Genomic DNA, 24,836 nt, shown 5'->3' on the forward strand with positions numbered 1-24,836 from the left:
ATCTTTTTTTTCGAAAAACTAAGGTTTTTCTTATCCCAGACATAGATTACCATATCCGTATTGGGCACAACTTTGTTGAATCTTTGGTCCTCAATGCTCTTCAACTTTATACTTGTTTGGCTTTATAACTTTTTTATCTGAGCGTCTCTGATGTGTCTTATGTAGACAAAACGCGCGTTTGGCGTATAAAATTATAACTCTGGTACTCTGATAAGAATTTGACTTGATTTAATAATATGTCTGAACTAAATGGAATTTTCAGATGTGTCCTAATGTTAGTTGAAAAAAGAGATATCAATCATTAAAAACTTTTTAAAATTCCTTTCCAATATATAGAAATATCTAATATAATGTACTTAAATGCGATCAAATATCATACATTTTATGTAGATTTTTAAATATCTATATTACGGAATCTTTATCATTATAATTCCAGTCTTGATTCTAAACTTATATATTATCAAATGCTTTCAATCATGATAATTTACTTCCCGCTTGGATAGAGTGACGTAAGGTGAAGGTAAGCTGTTTAAAAACAATAGATATAAATATATTTATGAGATAAACGCGTAAATAAACAAATCATCGAAAAGCAAAATCTAGGTTTCGATAAAACGATTTTTTTAAGGTTTATAATAAGTTAAACATGGTATGAATCTTTTATTTGGTTGGTTTTTAAATATATATTTTTTCAATCGATTACATTGAGAAGCTATATAGTTTTTAAACAAAGGATATCTGATAACATTTATAGCATACTGTTGTAAACAACAATATACTCGGTATAATATGTTGCGCATCATAAACTGTCATGCAAATGCAACAGGCGAGTATCAAAAAACATGTAACTTATAATATTATTAATTCGTATATTTTAACAAATTTGATTCGTTTAGGGATAGTCACATGTTAAACTATATTTTCGAAGGTAGAGAGAAAACGGCGGATAGCAAAAAGCATATTGACCTGCAAAAAGCATATCGCACGGTTATTTTTAGAATATATAAAAACCGATTTACTTTGTGACAACATGTAATGAATTTCAGGATATTGTTTAACGTTTTGAAACACATGATATCTGTGATCGATTATTTGACGAAAAAAGTCTTCGAATACATAAGATATAAAAAAAAAAGTGAATGATATAACAACTAATATGTTGTTATTGTCAAGGAGACAATGTAATATCTTTAAAATTCCAACAACCCTAAATGACGATTTTGATACAAATATGGTCTGAAATTAATAATATAACAAATATAGCCTTTGTATGAGGTCAATACAGGATATATCGACCCAAAGAAGTATATCGACCTCGGACTTCGTCCTCAGTCAATATACTTCTTTCAGGTCAATATATCCTCGTATCGACCTCATACAAAGGCTATATTTGTATAATATTGTTTTATAGTCGAAAAAACTCATTACTGAATCTCGAATCAAAAAAGTTAAAACGCCAAATAGTTAAAGTACACAGTTGAAGAACATTGAAGACTTCAAATTCCGAAAGGTTTTGATACATGCAATTAATGCGATATTTCCATGAAGTAGACAAAACTTAGAAATTCAAACATAGCAAATTGTTGTACTCAATTAATTCATAAATATTATCATTCATATAAATCATCATTATACAATTTTGGGATTTAGGATTTTGTCTCGTACAAAAAAGACTCATCCTTGACACTCAATTTCATATCATATGAAAGAGCAAAATTCTGAAATTGTATTTGCAAATTCTACAACTAAATTATATATTTTTAAGGTAAACAGTCCTTAGCAATATTTTTTTTATATCGTTTTGCTTTATAATTATGGCAACATCAATGATAACTAATATCAACATATAAGTAAATAAATCCTGTTATAAAAAAACAGCCCCTATTCTATAGCAAACTACACAACATATACAACATTTTTTATCAGACGGAAATAAGCCATTCAAACGTATGATTATCTTAATTGGATCATGTCATTGAGGACATAATTTTAATACTGCTTTGATATCAGTTGAATACTGGTTTCCTTATTTGCCATGCTCAAGGACATCATTTACTACGTTCTATTTTAACGTTCGAAGGAAACAATTCTGCTCATTGCGTTATTTGTTAACTTTAATACAGATTATGCATTTAGCCAGTCCTATGATAAATGTTAAGTTAAGTTAAGTATCATCATCGTATGACGGAATTATAGATCTTTACAGATGTGTATTTGTGTTATACATACGAGGTGTCATTCCTTATCCCGAATCAACAAATAAAACAGAAGAAAATGTTGGAAAAGAGGGACGGGGACACCAGAGGGACAGTCAATCTCATAAATCGGAAATAAACTAACAACGGCATGGCTGAAAATGAAAAAGACAAACAGATAAACAATAGAAGTTGGAAGTGTACATTCTTACAGTTTTGGCGTTGAGATAAATTCTTTGATGTGTACAACACTTTCCGTTTATTACGTCTGTAAATATGATTTAATCAAAACGAATTATTTGATATGATCATACCTTATATATAGTTATTATTTATCTTGTAGGTATTTTATTTTATACAATGGTTTTCTTTATGTTTGTTTTATTTTGAGAATTTACAAATTGAATACCAGTATTAATAGTTATCAAAGGTACCAGGATTATAACTGTTTTCCGTATTAAGCCCTCCCTTGTTTTGGATGAATAGACACCTTGGCTGTAATATTACACGCCACAGAGATATCTGACATGCAATGCTAACAACTAGACTTTAAACTAGTATGTAGTATTAAAGATATACTAAAAGAACAAGGTCAACTTTGTTTATAAAATTAAAAAAACACCAATGTATTTATGCATACAAATTGTTTAAAACAGGAACTTATCATTCTTTGTAAAAACAAGCACTCTGATTCAAACAAATATTTTTTTGGAATTGACATTATTTTATGAAAATGCATCATTATGTCATTGCAATATCTTTGTTTTGTTTGGAGCAGTTCTTTCCCAACAAACAATCTTATGGGAGCTAATTGGCTCCCTTTCTTGTCGAATTGTTACTTTATCCACATAGTATATACTTCATACAGGAGCTTTTCAAGAAGAATGAAAATATCCCCTTATCCCTAAACTTCACATTCCGATACATTGTTGATGTCTTCTCCCGAATAAGTCAAAATTTGAGGGATTATGTTTAACTCATCTATCCCATTATTTTTGAAATAATGGATGCTTCTGAAACTGTAATATCTTCCTCTTTCTTAACTATTACCTTGACATTAACGATGTTGGTCGGTTAGGAACAACAATTCACAACAATAAATACGGTTTCTTCATTCCAAATTGTGAACGTTAAATTTCTATGTAGCCACATTCCAGCATCGCCTGTATATGTAGTATCTTTCCCGAAAGCTAAAGTTTCCTAAAATAATTCTCTTTATAGAAAATTGCTGCTTATTGATAGTAGCCTTTTTGTGCTGAGAATACGATAAGCAAATACCAATCAATGAATCAATAATTCAACTATTGAACCAAGGGTTCCAAATCCAAGTTGTGACATTAAAGTTGGTTTACCAGTATGGAATATATGTGTTACAAATTACCAAGAGTATCTTCCAAAGAAGAAGAATCAATCCCGTCATCTTTTCCTCGAAATTGATAGTATAAAATGATACGAATAATTGGGTGTGTACAGCATGACGAGTGCAACATGTGAAACCGGAACTGCGTATCCGTTCGGAGCACCTCTTTTTGATGTTTGTTAAGGTTCGTGTTTGTCGATGTCAGTTTCCTCACAGGGTTTGTGGACATCGTGCTTATTTTCTTCTTATGCATTTTGAATGTTATCTTGGTATCTTCCTCCTCTTTCTTAGACTTTTCATCATCGAAGAAACTTATGCTAGTACTAGAACATCAATGTTGAAAGAAATCTTTTTTTTTTTTTTTAAATTTTTTTTATATAAAAGTAGGGATTTAAAAGCCTTTCAAAATCATGAATATGACTTAAAGATCCTGCTATAAAAAAGGAGAAAAAAAAACAAAAACAAAATTCACAATATAGGTGTCAGATAATATGTTAGATAACATTATGTTGTTATAAGGTTATAAATGATGCATATTATACTTAAATATTACAAATGTGCCTCAAGAAACAATTTTTTTGTTTCATATTTTGAAATTGCATATTCTTTAAAAAAATTTGATACCTTCAGTGAACTTCTGTATTATTGAATATAAAACAATATATGATCGCCAATGAAATAACTATTCACAATATACCATGTATGATGAAAAAATTAATAAATTGACTGTGTGTAGACAACAAAATTACAAAGTGAAGGTTGACGGTTAGAAGTAAATCATATCAACTAATAAAACAAAACATGCATCTAAAACTGTATCGTGATCTATAGATAGTTTTTGTCAAATTATAGCTTTCCTCGTTTCATAGAGAAAACTATACCGTTTAAAGATATATATGAAAGAATATGTAGGAATTGGTCTGATTTTAAAATCATACATTCGTTTGCAGCTAAGCAACAAAGAAATATCATTGATCGAACAAATTTAAAAGAAAACACATTATAATTTTATTAAAAAGATATTTTTATCTCTTATATGTCATACAGGTAACAAACACCATGTAGTATTTAAGCATATATCAGTGGCAACCATGATCCTTAGTCTGGGGAAGATTGTCGATGAAATTACCACTGGACACTGCACAGAAATTGATATTTGGGACAAATTGGTGCATTATTTCACTGAATATTGGGATGGAGATGATGACATATTTCAGCAGGTTTTAAACTTGTCTAGGCGACAGTTAGGTGAACAAACTCAAACCATCGCTGACACTGCTGCATTCTTTAAAGCTTTGGAAAACAACTTCAGTGACAAGAATGATCTGTTGGAATTCTTAATAAATCTCACTGGATACTTAAACTACCATACAGAGTTAGGATCCGTTAATGTAAATAAACACTTGAAAGATTGCCGAGAGAACATAAGACGGTTTAAGCGAGAATGTATAAGGAGAGGAATTTTCAGAGACAACAATTTTGTTGGCAGAGAAGATCAAATAGCTAAGATTAAAAATGAAATCGAGAAAGGACACACTAAAGGTTTGCATACATTTCTACTCTTAAAACATAATTTTAACTATACTGAAGTAGTTGACATATATCTCATACATATAATGGTGAACTTGTTATAAAACAAATACTGTTAAATGGGAGACAATCAGATTTGAACGAGGTTCCATCAATAGCCCTTCACAGAATGCTTTACACTACCGATATTGCTTTCAGTACAAATAATATTGGAACTCTAGACTTTGTTTTTTTTAAAGATGTATGTTTTTGTTTATATCTAGAACAGCCAAAAAACATTACTAAGTGAAATTTTAAAGTAGCTGTTTCAACTTAAACGCATATCAACAATTGTATTCTATTTAGTATTTACTGTTTGTTAAGGTAGTCTTAACTTTTTGATACAATCACATGTTAGACCATTATTTTTTATATAAACGCTAATACGTTCTGTCTGAATAAAAGGCAATCTGAATGATTCGTCACCGATACAGCATCACTTCAACACAAATAACATTGAAATCATCTTATTCACTTACATTTAATTGAATTCGGTGTCTATATAACAATTTGCAGCATGAACTATTATATATGTATATTTCTATTAAGGTTTCACAAAATTTTCTTTGAGTACTAGTATATACTGAAATATTGTTCTACTTTCAATTCATATATATATTCAAATATTTTATGTAAAACAAACAGATAACGACGGCAAGTCTATTCGATAACGGAATGCAGAATGAATAAACCTGCTTGCATTTAACGATTTTGTAAGATATATTAGATAAACTTATTTTCACTTTGATATTTAAGGGATTCTTGTTTGTGGTTTGGGAGGAATGGGAAAAACCTGTCTGGTCAATACAGTTTGCTATGAACTACGAAGTGAAAAATGGAAAACAATTAAATTTGAATTAAGGTAAGAATTGTTTTTAAGATGAAAATCGGACTTTATACATTATACGATATCTTAAATTGTAAAATTATAGTTTGTTTGTAAAACAAAACATAAAGGCTAGTGTACAGTGTAATAGCGAAAACATGCAGAATATCAAAATTTTAATGCAAAATCATAAATTTATTCATTCATCATGTTACTGATGTGGTGCTCTTCACAACCTTTTGTTATTGCGCATAATTTGTTCAATCCGACCACTCGATGCTTTATGCTATATATCAAAGTATATTCATCACATAAAGGCACAACCAATGTTTTATTATGTTAGAAAAATAAATACACATATTAGTTTATTCAAATGTGTTGACCAATTGAAAATTTGGGCAGTGATAACCTATATAATAAGCTTTTTAAAATTAACAAATCAAAATTGATAATTCCTTCAGCAAATACCATGATGTTAGTGACTGGGTCTGGGGTGACCAGTTAAGTACCTAATTTTGAAAGTGCCAAAGAAAATCACTACAAAATAGGGCTACAAATAAATATCTTAGCCAACACAATATGGTATACCTTTATAAAGAAATGGTGTATAAGTTTTGTAAATATATATTTTGTTCTGATTACCAATAAAATGAATGAAAAACTTTTCCATTTATTTTCTGACATACTCACAATTAAATATGAGACTCGTCTTTCGAATTCACTTAGTATTTTACCATGATAAACTCAGTATTTGAATCAAAAGAACTTTACTTTTTATTTATTCATCGATCATGAGTCAAGTGAAATAGTTAGTTTTCAGTTGAATGATAACTTGTTTTATAAGGATGTAATAAAATTAACGGTACCAATTTTCTTGCACCAGATGCGCATTTCGACAATACATGTCTTTTCAGTGATGCTCGTGGCCAAAATTTTGAAATTCAAAGCTTATATAAAAGATGAAGAGCTATAATCCAAAAGGTCCGAACAGTATAGCCAAATCCGTGAAAGGAATCAGAGCTTTGCATGAGGGAGATACATTCCTTAATTTATAATAATTTCTAATATTTTGTAACAGCAAATTTTAATAATACAACAAAATCCGTATTTTCATGCCAGTACCGAAGTACTGGCTACTGGGCTGGTGATACCCTCGGGGACTAATAGTCCACCAGCAGAGGCATCGACCCAGTGGTAGTAATAAAATTAACGGTACCAATTTTCTTGCACCAGATGCGCATTTCGACAATACATGTCTCTTCAGTAATGCTCGTGGTCAAAATTTTGAAATCCAAAGCTTATATAAAAGATGAATCATTGTTGCCTTTAACCAAAAAAATGTGCTTGACTAAAGGTCTATTTAAACATCTGTATATTAGCTTGATATTGCGTCTATAATTATCTTGCTTGAATTATAAGATTTTATTATTGAGGTTCATTGCATTAAAGTGTACTTCTTTTTTTTTCGAATTATTAATTAAATATGACATTTAAATAACATGTAATGAATAGAGAAGTTGGTATGTAAAGCATTTAAATGAAAGTTTATTTTGTTTGGCTTCCTTGTTTGCATTTCAGCTTTTAGATAATAATCTAATTGTGTATGTAACACGTCTTTTAATTGGATGACGTTGTTTTGTTTATCAGCTCAAAGACATAATTGTGTCATGTGACCATAACGTCATTATTATTTTGGGGGTTTACTCCGGTTTAAAATGAAATTCTGTATTAAATTATAAAAAAATGACTGTAATATTTTACTTTCTATTCGAAATAACATCCAAAATTTGGTGCACACTTTAAAAAAACCCGCTACGAGGGTTATTCAATGTGCACCACATTTTTTTTGTTATTTCTTCAAAGACAGAAAAAATATTACACGCGTCTAGCGTACTAAATTATAATCCTGGTACCTTTGATAACTATTTACACCACTGGGTCGATGCCACTGCTGGTGGACGTTTCGTCCCCGTGGGTATCACCAGCCCAGTAGAAAACACTCCGGTGTTGACATGAACATCAATAATGTGGTCATTTTTATAAATTTCCTGTATACAAAACTTTGAACTTTTTGAAAAACTAAGGATTTTCTTATCCCAGGCATAGATTACCTTAGCCGTATTTGGCACACCTTTTTGGAATTTTAGATCCTCAATGCTCTTCAACTTTTTACTTGTTTGGGTTTATAAATATTTTTGATTTGAGTGTCACTGATGAGTCTTATGTAGACGAAACGCGCGTGTGGCGTACTTAATTATAATCCTGGTACATTTGATAACTATTTACAGTCATTCCTTAAAGAACATATAAGTTACCAGAAAACATGCGGTTTTTTGGAGCATTAAAATTTAAGGGTTTTAAATTAATGTTAATATTTATAAATTCAGGGAACAAAGAAGCTTTAGACATTTCCTCCGTACAACTATAAACAAATTCAGAGAGTTACGGTGGTATAGTTTAGGCAAAGTTTCACACATAGTCAATGAGGAAGAAAATGAGGTTAAGGATGAGATTCTTGTTGAAGAAAGTATCCTACAACAGACACTTTTAGATTATTTCCAAAAACAGCTGGGAAATGAAGACACTGTTAGCAAAAAACGTGAGTCAATTTTATAATGTACGTTCAAGGAATTATTTGTACCTCACTGAATGTTATGATGATTTTTTTTTATATTCAATATACTATATTCTATACACAGATCCTCATTTTGCATGTAAGCAAGTGTATCTCGATTGTTTAATTGATCAATTATGAGACCACAGTGTTTTCTTTTATTCCATTTAACAAAACATTTGATCGATATAATATAACTGTTAACTTTCATTTTTTTAATAATCTATACTACTGAAGGAAGACACGGATATTATTGAGCCGCAACTCCTTTGACACCATACAAAGTCGGAAATATTTGTAATATCTCTACTATCAAATGAGAAGACTTCATTTTGTGTGTCACTACTCTTCCTTCTATAATTCATTAATTAAAATGCCTTTGTATCCAATAGGTACAATGCATAGCCGCATTTGTCGTCCTTTCTTATGATTATTCAGTTTGGGTCATTTTGAAAGTAAAACGAAAATAATGGCGTGTGGATATTGTTTCTGGCATTAGACCAACTTTTAACTCATAGTATACACGACTTCCGTTTATTTCTGTTAGAAATTACACATCATTTTCATAGGAACTAGGGGACAGGACAATTGTTTTCGCTTTTTCTGTATTCTTTAAACATGCATATACTTTAAAAGAATTGTATTTGCTATTTACTGTTAATTAAAAAATACGATTTTGAAAGAAAAAAAAAACAATGTCCCCAAGTATCTATCCCTTTTGATACCTTTCCTGAAATTCATCAGTCATTAAATCGTTTACAAAAATCCATCCTTTAACAGTTTACTTAGTTCAAGCACGTTCTCAATGCCCGCAATTTCGTGGTTGTGTGTTAAAGGAACACACTGATTTCCTAAGTCACAACGCCTCTTAAACTATATAAAATCGGAAATACTTGTGATATGACGTATAAATGTAATGTTAAACTTCATAAATTTCTCTTTTAAACTATCTTGTTTTTCATTAAAACAAAACTGGCAATTTTGGAGAAAATGTCTTATTTCATAACCGTTTTCAACCAGTGTCTTCTTAAACGCTTTCGTGCATGCTTAAAAGACGTACTGCCCGCAAAATTTTAATACTCTTTGTTTCAACCCTTTCTTTTTGTGCCACAATTTCGAGGAAATTTTCTAGTGGCGTATAAATGTAGTGATTTGAACTTCATAAATTTGTCTTTGAAACCATCATTTTTCCACAGAAAACGCAAATTTTGGAGAAAATATCTAATTCAATAATTGAAGACAACATAATTAATCAGTTTCTATAAAAGAAAAAATCATCTATTTAATTGTTCTATAATCATTTATTTTTAGAAATATTAATGTTTGATAACATTGATGATGTCACTACGAATCCCGAAGAGAAGACAAAGCTTTTAGCATTTTTCAAATCTCTACTCGAGATGATGCAAAAAAGAAAAACATGTATGGTATGTTATTGATAGTGTTTATAATATTTGATCGGCATGAAGAATAAAGTAATATGTCATATTCGTGTTTTTAAAAACCTAAATAAGGTAAATTTGATATTACGTTGGAGCAGGAAAATAATAGTTTATATAGATCGTTGTATATCAATAGTGCTTTTATTCCTGAAATGTTTCATTTGAGAAACAAATCAAAAGCTTATATCAAAGATGAAGAGCTATAATCCAAATGGTCCAAAAAGTACAGCCAAATCCTTAAGGGAGATACATCTCTTAATTTATAATCTTTTCTAACATTTTGTAACAACAAATTTTAATAACTCAAACACATTCGTAATTTCATGCCAATACCGAACTACTGGCTACTGGGATGGTGATAGCCTCGGGGGCTAGCAGTCCACCAGCAGAGGCATCGATCCAACGGTAATAATTTCATTCATGGTACCAATTGTTCTGCACCAGATGTGCATTTCGACAATACATGTTTTTTCAGTGTTGCTCGTGGCCAAAATATTCGAAATCCAAAGCTTATATCAAAAATGAAAATCCATAATCCAAATAGTCCAAAAAGTAAAGCCAAATCCTTGAAAGGAATCAGAGCTTTGCATGATGATTTCGAAGTTATTTTACAATTGATTTTCTTCTATTACAGATTAGAATTATCATTACTTCCCGGGATAATTTTCTGTTGACAACTGGACATGATATGGTACATTGTCTGGTCAAAGTTGAAGTAAACAGTTTGAACAGAGAAAGTGCAAATCACCTAGTGAGAAAATGCACAAAACAGGTACATTAAAGTTCTATATTTGTTAATGTCTTTGTCATTTTGGTCTCTTGTGGACAGTTGTATCATTGGCAATCATATGCCATCTTCTTTTTTTTTTATACCTTTGCATATTTTATGATTTTAACGAATTTTTTTTTCAAGTTATAAAGGCTTAATAAAGTTTTAAATTGAAGAACATTGAGGCGAAATTATGTCTTACACATACGTTAGCCATCACTAAGTTCTGCTTAAATGATACAGATTTGATTTTAGTTATAATTTTAATTATGAAATATAAGGGAAAATTGAGCTATTTTCCATATCTTCGGCATGATAAGATAAATAAACATGTAGTCATAGTAACCTTCATAAACAGTTCCCTATGAGTTAACCAATAACTTAAATGGCATCTCATTCCTAATATTTAGTAACATTTTATTTCAGATCAGTCTTAAACAAACGCATGTTAACTTCATTGTTCGAGTCTGTGGAGCATGTCCTTTGGCTCTTCGAGTTATATGTGATGCGATTAATAATGCTTCTAACATTGACCATTTGATAACATTTCTGGAAAGAAGAACAGAATCAATTTCAACATCTGTTTTAAGTATGACCGATTGTTTGAATCAACCATTTAAAAATCTTGGTGACCACAAGTTTACACTCTGTAAGCTATCATTGTTCGGTACGTCCAAATTTAGCCTTAGATCAGCCGCTATCATTGACCAAAATGAACCGGGCAAAGATAAAAGGAATGAATCTGAAAGTTTAGTTGATTTGAAGATTACTCTTCTTCTTTTTAAAAGTCGACATCTTATTGAAATTGAAAATGAAGTGGTGGACGAAAGTTGTACAGAAGAGCTGAAAAATGAGTCCGAAGTCTATATGGCTGACCAAGAAATATTTTCACTTCATCCGTTGGTACACAAGTTTTTACAAGAAAAAGAGCGCGAGGCTGATATAGCACTGGCATTAGAAAAAGCGAAATTAAATTACTTCATTCTTTTTGATGAGCTTGTTTTAAAAATAGGTCAAGAATATGATATAAATGTATTGACTGCAAGAGAAAAATCTGAAAAGTTGACAGTACACATTGCGAAATATATACAGTTAATGGAAAGTTATAAGAATGTGTCGAATCTTCCAATCATGCAAGATTTGACATCAACTGAGGATACAAAACACAGAAATAATGTTGCTCTGATGATCCTTAAACCAGAGCAACACCTTTCTTTTATTCAAAAAATTAGCCACAAGAACTGGTCTAATCCTGTGGTAAAGGTTTCATGGGAGGTAGAGTACGTTACAGCTATGATTAGACATGAGCAACCCTGTATTGATATTGACAACACATGCAATGATATACTCAATGCGATCAATGATATTCAAAAAGACGACTTGAGTGATACGGAGAAATCGCAACTACTTATTTTGCATGGTAGGATGCTTTACAATTGTGGTCGTCTTAAAATGGACATTGATTCAAAAGAGTCGGAGATGTATTTTTATAAAGCGGAAAAAGTTTTTAAATGTAATGAGTTACGACACAAGCAAGAGCGGAAGAAATATCTGGCAGATATTTATAACTGCTTAGGATGTATCTTTTATCGACTGGAAGAAACTGCAAAGGCTATACATTTCCATCAGAAGGCTCTCGACAGTCAACATAAAAGTCACAGTCAAAATGAAAACACCCTAACATTCCTTGCCAATATTGGAGCCTGCCATTTTCGACTAGGAAAAGAACATTGGCGAGATAAAGAAAAAGAAAAATGTAAAAGGGAGATGGAGAAGGCACTTCAGTTTTATAATGATAGTATGACATTAGCTGAAGATTTGAAAATGGACCGAACTGATATTTACTTGAAGAAATTGAAAAACAGGGGTGATGTTCTGACTATGCTTGGTCGATATAAAGAGGCAAAGAAAGACTATCAAGAGGGGCTGGACAAAGTCATGACATTGTATGTTTCACCAAGTCGCCAGGAAATTCTTTTTCTTCATGCTCAGGGACAATTGATACTAAAGATGATTGCTGGTAAAAAAAGAGGTACATAATATTATTATTCAAGAAATAACAGGTCGTTAGCTTTTCAAATTTGTGTTTTACTTAATATGTGTTAGTCGTTTCATTACTTATGTTCCCGACCATATGAGTATTTGGACCATACACGTATGGTCATAACCGTATGGGAATATACTCATATGGTCGAGGTAATCAACAAGTTAACAGTTGATACTTAACTCTTCAGAAGGTAAGACCCTTCTAGTTATCACGTCATTGAAAAGACAATATCAAAGGTCATTTTATTAAATCAAGATAATAAAAAGATTAACCAAATAAATAAACAGTTTCACGCATTTATTTTTGCTCACTAATCACAACTATAGTAAACACAGTTTATTTAAGAATGAATTAGGCCGTGTTCACATTGACCTAAATTCGGTGTTGTGTTAGTGTAACTCACACGTAAACTAAACACAATTGCGTTCCCATTGATAAAACTCAATGTTTACATGTAGTTTAAATCATGTTTTACCTACACACAGTCGATAGTCGACGTAGGCCTTGTGTAGGTTAAGTGTACACAAAACTAGGCAATTAGGACATTAGTTTTATCGTGTATATATTTAAGGAGGAAACTATTTTTGATAATTATAAGTTGTCTAAATTTTACAGATTTTTTTTTGTTAAAAAAAAATAACGTAATTTATTCACCCCTAACCAAGACTCAATGCAGCATCATTGCTGAACCCACAAGGCAGCAACTAATTGATTTTCGGAGGGGGTGGGGGCTATTATAGTTGAAAATGCTTCTAGTTTTTTGCCCTGAAAAAAACATTGTTTAATTCACCCTCAGCTGCGACTATATATAATGCTAAAATTGATTTCGACTTGTCACCAAAATTTGTCCTGAAAAAAATCAATAGCTCACGCCCCCTCCCCCTCCACAAAAAATGAAGTAAATAGTTGCTATCTAATTCATTTGAAAAGGTCTTTTAGAATCGAATTGACGTACACAGAAATATTCGCCACTGGTCTTTACTCAAAAAACGATTGACGCATTAATGCATAACTAAAAAAAGTGTGAGGTAAATGATATGTTTGTCTAGTATCTCAGATCCGATAAATAACACGTAAAATAAATTAAAAAAAACGTTACCCTATTCTTTTACCAAATACTCCTTGGAGAAGAAATACTATTTGAAACGAACAGAAAAGATAAAAATGTAGTGATCCCTAATATCTCAATCCTTTTTTTCGGCTGTAAGCACGCTGTTGAAGCTAAAGTTTTCTAATGCGTTATGATATCGAGACATCTCTAGTATATTCAAACTACTGCAAATTTTAAAAATGGCTTTCATAAAGTAGCAACCACTTAACTTAAAAAAAAAGGGGGAGGTTTTTTTTTTTTTTATCTGAGTCAAATTTTTTTTGCGCGAACGTTTTTATTCCTTTTTTTCGATGCTGGTGATCAAATACTTTTTTTTCAACATTTAACATTATGATGTATGGGGAAACTCTTGATTCAGAATATTTTTGTTTATCATCTGTATGACCATATTTCTTTTTTATCAAATTGGGGATCGGAATATTTCCATTCCCATCCCCCATCCCCCTTTTGAAGTCAAATGGTTGTTCCCTTAGCGCTAGAAAAGTTTTCCAAAAATTTTGAATTCAGTTCTACATCATTGAACATTTAAATGACATATAGTTTACAAGTGGGAACAAATCTTATGTACAGGTAGCTAAACAAGGTGTATAGATGTGAAAAAATGTAATGTGAAACCAGTGTACACTACACTAAACTAATTGTAAACATGTTTACTCTACACGGCGTTTGATGTGAACACGGCCTTAAATGCTTCTTTTTGTAACATCATTTGGGCATAAAAGCGTTGACCTAAGTACATTTTGTATGGAGCGCGAAAGCGCTATATTCTACAAATGTGCGCACGGTCAAGGCTTTTACAAACCTGTGAAGTAACAGAAAAGAAGCATTAAATACTTATAATTACATTGTTTGGCTAGGATCATGAAAACACGATTTTTATCAAGTTGGTTTTTTAATTTACATGTGTACTCTATCGTGGGACCTCGTGTCATCATGAATTATAAATTGTATTGTGTAATGAAGTTGATCAATGAATAACGCGAGATTGCAGTGTAGCCAACCAGAATAACGTATTATGATGAAACATACATATAATGTAACTACACTGAATTGTTATTAATTGTGAATGGTAATATGTCGACTTGGGAAAATATTTTCCAAAATTTCTGAATGAACTGGAGTCGGTTTCACAAAAAACTTACGACTAAGATTGATCGTTAGTCATGAACAAAAAAGTATATAAGATTGGTCGTAAGTTTTTGTGAAATAGATCCCCTGTTATGGAATGTCCCAATTACCACCGTATCGCTGTGCGCAGCTGCTTTTAGAAGACTAGCTTATCACTTGTAAACGGAAGGTGTAACAGCAAATGATCGTGCACAACCAAGACGTGCAATAATATGGTATAGTGTGGAAGTTAATATCACCATAAGCATAAATTCAACCATATAATTACCGATGAAAACTTATTTTGGCATCAATGTTTGATTTTTATGTAGCCTTTGGATTGTAAAATTAATACATTTTCATGTAATCGTCATTGTTTTCTTTTAGATAAGGTTTATTGAATTATTGAAACGTTTGTAGTACATCTTTGAAAAAATACATATATGGTCCAAAATACTCATATGGTCTATCCTGCGTAAGGTCTAAACCCCGTACGGTCATACCATAAGCGTATGGTTGGACCATATTAGTATACGCATATGGTCATGACTATACGCATATGGTCCAAATACTCATATGGTCGGGAACATCTATTTAAGTTATGTTGTCTCTTATTTTTTGGTATTATAAACGAGTAAATTCAGTTAAGAATTATAATAACAAACCAAGCAGTTCTATTTCTTGTAGATTGACATAGTTATCATGTTTGGCATAGTTATCATGATCTTTTACAGATCTGTTACATTTATTTATTTTGAAATGACGTAGGACAAAGACAATAACAATCAAAACCAAGGATCAAACAAAGATTAACAAAACCAAAGGACATTTACACCAACAGTTATACATAATGAATAAGATACAACACGAACTCTACTATAAACCAGAAAAGAGCATCGGGGTCAATCTATATTTCCTGTTGCTCAATATTTCATACCTTTAATGTATAGTTTTTGATTCGTTTTATTTCTTGTATTGTTATCGAAGGTGCTATGCAATTATATTCGTCTAATCGTTTCGATAAACTCTTTTATCTTCTCAAATATAAAAAGCTTTTACTTTTTAACTTTTAGAAAAAATGACGAGATTTAAACATCGTTAATAACGGTAAACTATTGTTTTCCTAGTTATATTAAAAAAACTTTTTTCTATTTTTTTTCCTTCGTAATATTATATGAATACATAACAAGGATTTCCCATAGTATGTAAATTATCTCTTAAGTAATCATGTTTGGGTAAGCTTCCACAGTATTAACAACACAGCTCCAATTTCTTTTGAAGGTACTTTTTCGAGTGACTTAATAGACAAAGAAAGAAATCAGGAGGATATGTACAGCCTTACGGCCGATGGTGTAGAAATCTATGAAAAATTAAAGAGCATGCTACAAATTAACATTTTCCCTGGTGATCACGAGTCATTTGGCCAAATAAAGGAGAATCATTTATATTTCTTGAAACAGCAACATGATACTACAGATGACACAGAGAAATTTTACTCGGTAAGACGGCTTATAATTTTTTCAATTTTAATAATCATGCAATATATAGACTTATATTTACTTCATCCTTCCAATTTTCAACTTTCAATTTCTAAGTAGCAACACCCCAGCAGCACATGAATACGGTGTATATATTTATTCCCGTGCTTGCATTTCCTATCATGATTTTCTTGATAGAGTGTTGCTGCTCTCAAATAATATTTTTTGCGAGCAAAAAATTTTTTTTTTCATAAAGCTTTGAGTTAACCGGTTTTTTTTCTTCTCTCGTTTCAAGATGTACCTTTTTAACTCATCCAGTACCAGCTAAAAATGTTTTTTTTAAAGACGCGAAGTCTGTCAACGGTTATTTGTAAAATATTCATGATTAATCAATTAATCAAACAATTTGCTTGCATAGGCCTACAAAACAAGAGGTCAAGATGACGATACAGATTCGTCATGTTCGACAAAAAACAGCAGCGCAGATTCGGGTGAGGGCAGTGGAGATGAAACTGACCTTGAACTCAATCCACACACTCGGAGTTCACCCTGTCTTTCTGAAAAAGAAGAGGAAGGAGCAAGCAGTGAAACTATTGTTCACGCAAATACAATCGACCAAACTAGTTGGATGATGGAAAAGAAACAACAATTCAAATTGCCTTTACCTGCAAAAACAAGTATTGATGGAATATATCCACAGAAAAGAACAAACCGTCGCGAATCAAGTTCGAGTTCAGGTGTCTCAAGTATGGGCGGTTTTACACCAGATGTAGAAAAGACTAGTTTTGGACACTTCCGAGATTCTCTTCAATCTAGTCACGAGAGTTCATTCGAAGATGATTTATTTCCAAAAACAAAGACAGAGAGCAGTGATAGGAGAGAAGCAAAATCAGATCCTAGATGGGTTGGACGGAGATCTACATTATTGTCATTCGGCTCGGGCTCGTTGGAAGAAGGCACAGTGGGTGATGAAGAAGTTGTACACAAAGAAAAGAAACGGAAAATAGAAACAAGTAAGTGATAAATAAAGTAATAGTACAATATTTAAAACAATTCTGATATTAAAGAATATTTTTCTCACTATTGAAAATGAATATCAAGTTTATGTTTATATAACAGTCTGCTATTTATTTGTTGGTGAAATAATTGAAAATTAAAAAATTATCTGTCACTGGATCTTGAATATATCCATAGTAAAATAACAATTTACCGAACTAAGAGGAAAATTCGAAAAGAAGGTCCCTACACTTAAATCCCCCTGAACAATTTTGATTTTCAAACAGTTGAAAGCATATCATTCATCTTGTAAGGAACTGTAGGAAATGAAACTGTCTATTTTTGTTTTCATTTATCTGTGTTTGTATATTTTACTTGTTCTTCATATTGCATCAGCAGCACTTTGTAATTCAGCATCTTTGGATGAAACCCAATCCCATGAAAAAAGTGTGAAGAAGCATAAATCAGAAGATTGGATGATAAAAGAAAAATTGTCTCCATTTTTTGTAGAAAAAATGAGAGACAGCAGTTCCCAGACAGATTCAAGAAATATAGGTTTGTAATCATAATTACACACGTACGTCGTGAGAACACCTTTCATATGATCAAAATTTGCATCTTTTTAAAGTAAAGACTAGTTGTTGAAATTAATTTAATTAAGCGAACTTTATATTTTATCCTTATCAAAATATAGTACATTGATGAATTCTATGCAATTACATCATACCAATAAACGCTTTACACATTCATAAAATAGACATAACTTTCGTATGAGTTTGTGACATTATCTTTGCTAAAGATGTTTAACACTGATTATCTAAAAAGAACTGGATGACTAAAAACTAAATTTTGCAGATAACATAGTTGACGAATTAGAAGATTTGATTCACTCTGTTCAGCCAAGAATGAGATCTCTAATTAAAGATATAGACTCAAGAAAAGGTATGTGTAATCAGTATATATTGTTCTTCGTACAATTTTTAAGTTAATGATAAAACAATTATCATTCAATTTCATTTTCAAAGGTTTATTATTTGTACACAAACCCATTGTAAGAACAAGACGACTTCGGTAATGATTTTTAATTATCTTTTTAATAAAAGAATAATATCTTCTATGGCTAAACATCATGAGCAAAATTCTGAAATCGACCATTTCTAACATACTTCGAATATAAATGAAAAAAATTAAATGCTATAGGACTAACAACCACAACATGAACAACAAAAAAGGAAGAGGATACAGATTATAGGAATTAACGTTAATCAAACAACGATCAATCATATTTAATATCTCTTTTCAGCACGATTAATTGATGACATAAACGGAAGACCAACTATTGAGTACACAGACGAAGGTTACTCGTAAGTCGTATTCATATATACTTATTGTACACGTATGCTTTCACTTTCTGTAAAAAGAAAAAAAATGTCAAAGGAATTATGTATCGAAAACAAATCACCAAAGATACCAGACTTATGATTTCTAAGCAAGGCTCATTAGGGACACTCGACAATAAAGTTCAGAGGTTCATCATGCTCACAGTACGAAGCTATAGATAAGAGACCGTGTTTATTTAGTTTTATAACATTTTTTATTTCCTTTTACGTGTTTTATACATAAAAGAAACTATGCATGTTTCCTTTAGCGACAAGCCTCAAGCAAAAGTTATCTTAGAATGGTATATAACCGAAAATAAACCACTGAATGCCCGAATAACTCTAGATTTTATTTATTATGTTTAATCTGTGTCTTATTTCAGTGACGATACTGGTTAATTAAATCAGGTGTTGTAAGATAGAAATGGAAGACCATCGTTTATAGACGGAATTGTGATCTGTATTTAACATGTCGAGATTATTTAAACTGATTGTATTTTTTACTACTATTTATTATTTACTAGAGAATTTTTTAAATCTATCATTCCTCAGAATGGTTAATATTTTTATAGATATTACAGCTCCAATTCAAACTATATTGATAACGAACTATTTACTAGAGAATTTTTGAAATTTATCATTCCTCAGAATGGTTAATGTTTTTATAGATATTACAGCTTCAATTCAAACTATATTGATAACGGACTTTCCGTTTTGAATTTGAATTCAGTATTTTTGCTTTTTTACTTTTTACCAGACATGTAAAGAAATTAAAAGATGACGATTATTGTTTTCTTAGTCTTAAGAGTGTTTTACCATTAATTATGCAATAATGTCAGTTTTAACGTTAAATATCAGTGAATTCTTTAAAGCGTATGATAAGCTTCTTAACAAACTACTGTACTGAGTTCATTTTTACCCTGTAGATATTTCCAAAATGTTAAGAATCAGACCTACAATTACATTGAACTGCATATTATCTCTGTATAGCTATAAGTTGAGACACTGTATGCATATATTTACAGACTTAACAAAAATCGGTGTTCGAAAAATACGTTTTTTTTTTCTAGCAGATGTTTTAATATGACATGCATACATTCCAAAAATTGTGTGTGAAATTTTTAAACCGAAGATGCAATTGATTATAATTTTTATATATATTTACATCATCAAAGATATTTCGAATGTTTTATATCTTAGACATGATCTCCGCAAAACAATTTTTACAAACTATTTTTATCCACCTCGTTTATTTTTGAATATCATTTTTTAATCTCCACAAAAACTGTGTACACATGTTCATATTTATATATTTTAAGTCTTGTTAAAGAGAATGTCACAAGGACTCATTTCTCATATATTCTAATATAATGACAATATTTTATTACAAGTAAATGTAGAAGGACAAACAATTATATAGTATGACATCCTTTAAGCGCGATCGTTAATGTTTTGTAGACCGTTAGTGATTTTTATTCAGAAATTGTGACCCTCCAAATAAAGGCAACAGTAGTATACCGCTGTTACACAGTCATAAATCCATTGAGAAAAAACAAATTAGGATAACACAAACTAAAACCGAGGCAAACGCATAAACGATAAGAGGAAAATAACCCCACAACAGAAACACTGAATGCCAACAAAAACAAACGTCATTGCTAAGATTTGATACGGTGTTTCAGCTGTCACTTTATGAACAAAATTTATATTACTCTATATGTCTATGCAAACTTTAGTATAACAATGTAGATAATCATTAAACAAAATCAACATAAGAATAATAAAGTCAAAAATGACAGACCAACCACATTCTCGCTCTTTAATATATGATGAAACAATCTGTCGTAAAAATTATACTTTTTACATGTGAAAAAGTTACCGGTTATATATATAATGACGCATTTATAAAATCTTATCTGTTATTAAAGACTTTCAGATATCTTTTAGTAATTTTTGTTATTGTCTACTTACGCATAACCCACATGTTTATTTTCATAATACCGGCAGACAAACCAATTTTACATTAATTCAAAAAACTGTCACAACCATAGACTTAATTTCATGTTAATCAAGTGCATTAAAAATAAACGCTCATTCTGTGTAGTTGCCTGGTACATGATTTTCAGTGACCGTCACTTAGATAACAATGTGAATGGTTTGGAAAATTAAATCCTAAATTTGGCATTGATTTTTAAAATATTTTATGGAATTTCAAGTCATTCCAACATCTTTTTGTCAGCTTTTGCACGTTTGTGGAAAGTTTTTTAAACAAATTTATTTACCCTGAATGAAAATGTTATCTATTTATGCAGATTATTCTCTACCCGAAACCAAAGCTGCCTTTTATCATCCTTGTCATTTCTGTAATGACTGAAAGTTAATTTTTCCGGCCAATTACGTTGCTATTGTTTGCTATTATTCTCTTATTGTTTGATTCTATGATTCTAGTAAAAACATACGTTCTTTCGAATCTTTCTCCATAGGAGCTTATAACGGTTAAAAGGTACATTAGCAATTGGAAAACGTTTTACTAGTTGATTTTATGACCACATTTACAATTTATTCCTTTTTTCTCATTTCAATCATTCTTCAGTCTGAACAAATAGTAACATGTTTTTTCTATAATTTTTAAAATATATTGCGTTCTACAAATGTTTTTATGTATAACAATTTATATTAAATTTAAATGATGCTATCTACTTATAATGAAAAGATCTCAGAATAATATTATAAGACACATGTACTATGATGTAATTAATCCTCTATTGTCATTGTCACGCACGTAATGTTTTTTGTGTTTTTGGTATTGAATTAATATTTTCCCATTCATGTTTAATAAGATTAGAATTGTATATCTTAAAAATATCCTTAAAAGCAGTAAGTAGCAGTTGGATTTATTTTTAACTTGTGAATTTTATTCCGCCGTTTTTTTTAATAAAAATTATAAATAATATATGGAAACTTATTAAGAGTTGTAAACAAATTATTGATTAGCATCAATACAAAAAATAAATATGTAAATTGGTGGCAAAAAATGCTGTGATCGCCATCACTGTTACATTTGATTCTATTAAGAACGAATATTTATTTAGTAAGAAATGACAGACGCATATAATAAAAAAACAGTATCTGTTGAATATCATGCATTTCATTTAAAAATAGACATTATTTGTCATTTGATAAAGTGTGCAATGAGTGTATTCATTTTCAAATTTTGGATGTTCTACAGGTATTTAACCAAAGAAATCTTTACATAAGATTATTTTCATCATACATTTAATACACATACTACCTGATTCAGATCGCATAGACAGACAGTGCATAACCTCATATACAGGGTGCATAATGATGGTTTTGTTGGATTTTTCTCATAATATGGTTTTGTTGATTTATATTACTAAAACATAATGCTGTGACATTTTCATGTTGCTTGTTATAACATTTGTCTGAATGAAATATTTGACAAGTCAATAACACTTTGATTAAATATTAATTTGTATTTTCTTTAAGATTTAATTTGCTTCTTTTTACATTTTGATCTCAATTTTAGTTCCATTTGTTTTATTCAATTTTATAAATGTTAACCACAAACTTAATTTCAGTTCAATGACAAAGTATGTCTCAGGTCAATATTTACATGTAAACTAAAATCAGCATCAAGACATAAGATTATTAACATTTAATTACATTTATAACATAATATTTTTTTTACCCTTTATCTTATTCATAACAATTTGCAATCGAGAATAAGAGGCAGCTAATATCAATATGGGACTAATATTTGTTTTGTAAACAATTCTTTACTAGTTTTTATAGGACTGTACTGTATAATTAAAATGTGTATGGAAAATGAATATAAAAGGATGAAGTGCATTAATAATGTTATTGTTAAGAATACCTTAATAAAAGTATTTTGCCTTTTAACTTTCTTTATTTTTTCAGCAAACAATCTTTTCAATATAATGTAATGTTATGCGACTGTCACACAAGTTAGAGGTTAAGCTAGCTTTTAATCCAGGTTTAATTCACCATTTTAACATAAGGAAATGTCTATACTAATTCAGGAATACGACAGTTGTTTTTCACACGTGTTTAAGGTTTTAAATTATCCACTTGATAAGGGACTTTCTGTTTAGAATATTCCTTGGAATTCATTCTTTTTCTATTTTAATTTTTTCAATTAAAATAATTGATTTTGACATTGTATTCCATAGTTTACTTAGTCTTTAATTCATCCGAACAAGCAAATAAGATTAAATGTGTTGTTCGTTGGTCGTTGGTCGTTGGTGCTGTTTTTTGATATTTCCAATAAATTTTGTTAATTCCTGTCATAAGTGTTGTGAATTATTCAAGTAAAAATATTGCGACAGTTGAGAAATGTGAAAAAATGAACGAATGTGTATTATTTTGAATTTGTAGTCCTTTTATCAACATCATATACCAAAATACAAAATTAATTGTATTTCATGGCATGAAAATAACGTAAAACAACAGTAAACAAGCAAAAAGGTACAACTGGTATACGAAAAATCGACTTCATTGTTATCAACATTAATATACAGAAGCATTTAAATATAATGAAAATAATGTAGCTATTTCAACACAAAATGACACAAATTGAAATATTTTCCTTCATATTGACAGAGATGGACGATTTCAAATTGAATATGTGACATACGTGATGATTTTGAATTTTAAGTTGTCAACATTCCATTTACCGGCACCTCCATACTCTCTGCCTCATCGTATGCGTTTACATATTTCAATTAATACATTTAAACCGGGCATATTTACACTATTGTTTCAGGTAAGGGCGAAGGTTGGTACCTATCAAAACGTTAAAGCCCGCTGAATTTGTTTGTTCTAAGTCAAGAACCTAATCAGTGGTTGTCGTTTGTTGGTATGGTTCTCTCTTTTCTCGCTTTTTCAAATAGATAAGACCGTTGGTTTTCATGTTAGAATGGTTTAACACTATTATATTTTTTCTTGTAGTAAACTGATATTTGAATATCTTCTCTATAAACAGATGTTTCTAAAACGGTTTTTTCATCCTTTTCGAAACCTGATTTCAAGCACTAATAATGCGGAAATGATTTCGATTCGAAAACAAGGGACGAAAGATACCAGAGGAACAGTCAAACTCATAGTTAGAAATAAACTGACAACGTTATGGCTAAAAATAAAAAGACAAACAGACACATAACAGTACAGAAAACAACACATAGAAAACTAAAGACAAAGCAACACGAATCCCACCAAAATCTGGGGGTGATCTCAGGTGCTCCAGAAGGGTAGGCATAAGTGTTATGCACCAAATGCACTAAGGGGTTTTGTAAATGAAAATAACACTTGTAATATAAAACGTGCTAGCGCCTTTTTAGCTCAACTGTTCCGAAGGGCAAAGTGAGCGTTTCTATACACTTCAATGACTTGATGTCCGTCGTTCGTCGTCGTCGTCAAATTTTACGAAAGATGTTTTGCTCTGAAACTACTAGGTCAAATTTTATCAAACTTGGTCTTAATCTTCATTTGGACATTCAGTATAAACAAATTTGCCCGATGACCCTGCCTTTTAACTAAGATGACTGTGTATTAGTTTTGTGTATTATTTTGAAAATCGTTATAATAGAGAAGATCTGATAGCAGCAGATATGATCAGAATGTTGAACCCTGCCAAATCTCGTATTCGTCGGCAACTGCATTGCAATAAGACGTTTCCGATGATGGTTCAACTTGCTGCAGTAAGTTCTCTTCAGAGTTCAACATATATAAAATTCAGGGGGTTTCAATAAACAATATGAACTTTCAGAAATGTCAATAGCAAACTCGTTACAACAAACTAAAGTAGAGTATTTTAAAAGAGACTGTATATGTTCTCCTTATCGTTTTAAACCATGCTGCGTACTCCTTACGAAAACAGATAAACATTTGTGCGCCTGTCCC

General features: G+C 30.8%; 1 protein-coding gene across 1 annotated transcript; it reads left to right on the top strand.

Moving 5' to 3' along the window:
• The first annotated feature begins 497 nt into the window (after positions 1 to 497).
• On the top strand, positions 498 to 22,817 carry LOC134687421 (uncharacterized). Its single transcript, XM_063547710.1, has 13 exons — positions 498 to 520; positions 4,603 to 5,097; positions 5,881 to 5,986; positions 8,338 to 8,549; positions 9,876 to 9,991; positions 10,641 to 10,778; positions 11,202 to 12,807; positions 16,322 to 16,539; positions 16,937 to 17,531; positions 17,911 to 18,069; positions 18,370 to 18,456; positions 18,818 to 18,878; positions 19,277 to 22,817. Exons 2-13 carry the CDS (start codon positions 4,647 to 4,649, stop codon positions 19,290 to 19,292), a joined length of 3,765 nt encoding a protein of 1,254 aa, XP_063403780.1. The 5' UTR covers positions 498 to 520; positions 4,603 to 4,646; the 3' UTR covers positions 19,293 to 22,817.
• The last annotated feature ends 2,019 nt before the right edge of the window (positions 22,818 to 24,836 follow it).

Source organism: Mytilus trossulus, chromosome 10 (genome assembly GCF_036588685.1).
Source record: "Mytilus trossulus isolate FHL-02 chromosome 10, PNRI_Mtr1.1.1.hap1, whole genome shotgun sequence".
NCBI classification, from domain to species: Eukaryota; Metazoa; Mollusca; class Bivalvia; order Mytilida; family Mytilidae; genus Mytilus; species Mytilus trossulus.

Coding starts and splice junctions, on each gene's coding strand:
- LOC134687421 (XM_063547710.1), top strand. CDS start 4,647: ATGATCCTTAGTCTGGGGAAGATTGTCGATGAAATTACCACTGGACAC. Junction 8,550..9,875: donor AGACACTGTTAGCAAAAAAC/GTGAGTCAATTT, acceptor ATTTATTTTTAG/AAATATTAATGTTTGATAAC. Junction 17,532..17,910: donor GAAACGGAAAATAGAAACAA/GTAAGTGATAAA, acceptor ATATTGCATCAG/CAGCACTTTGTAATTCAGCA.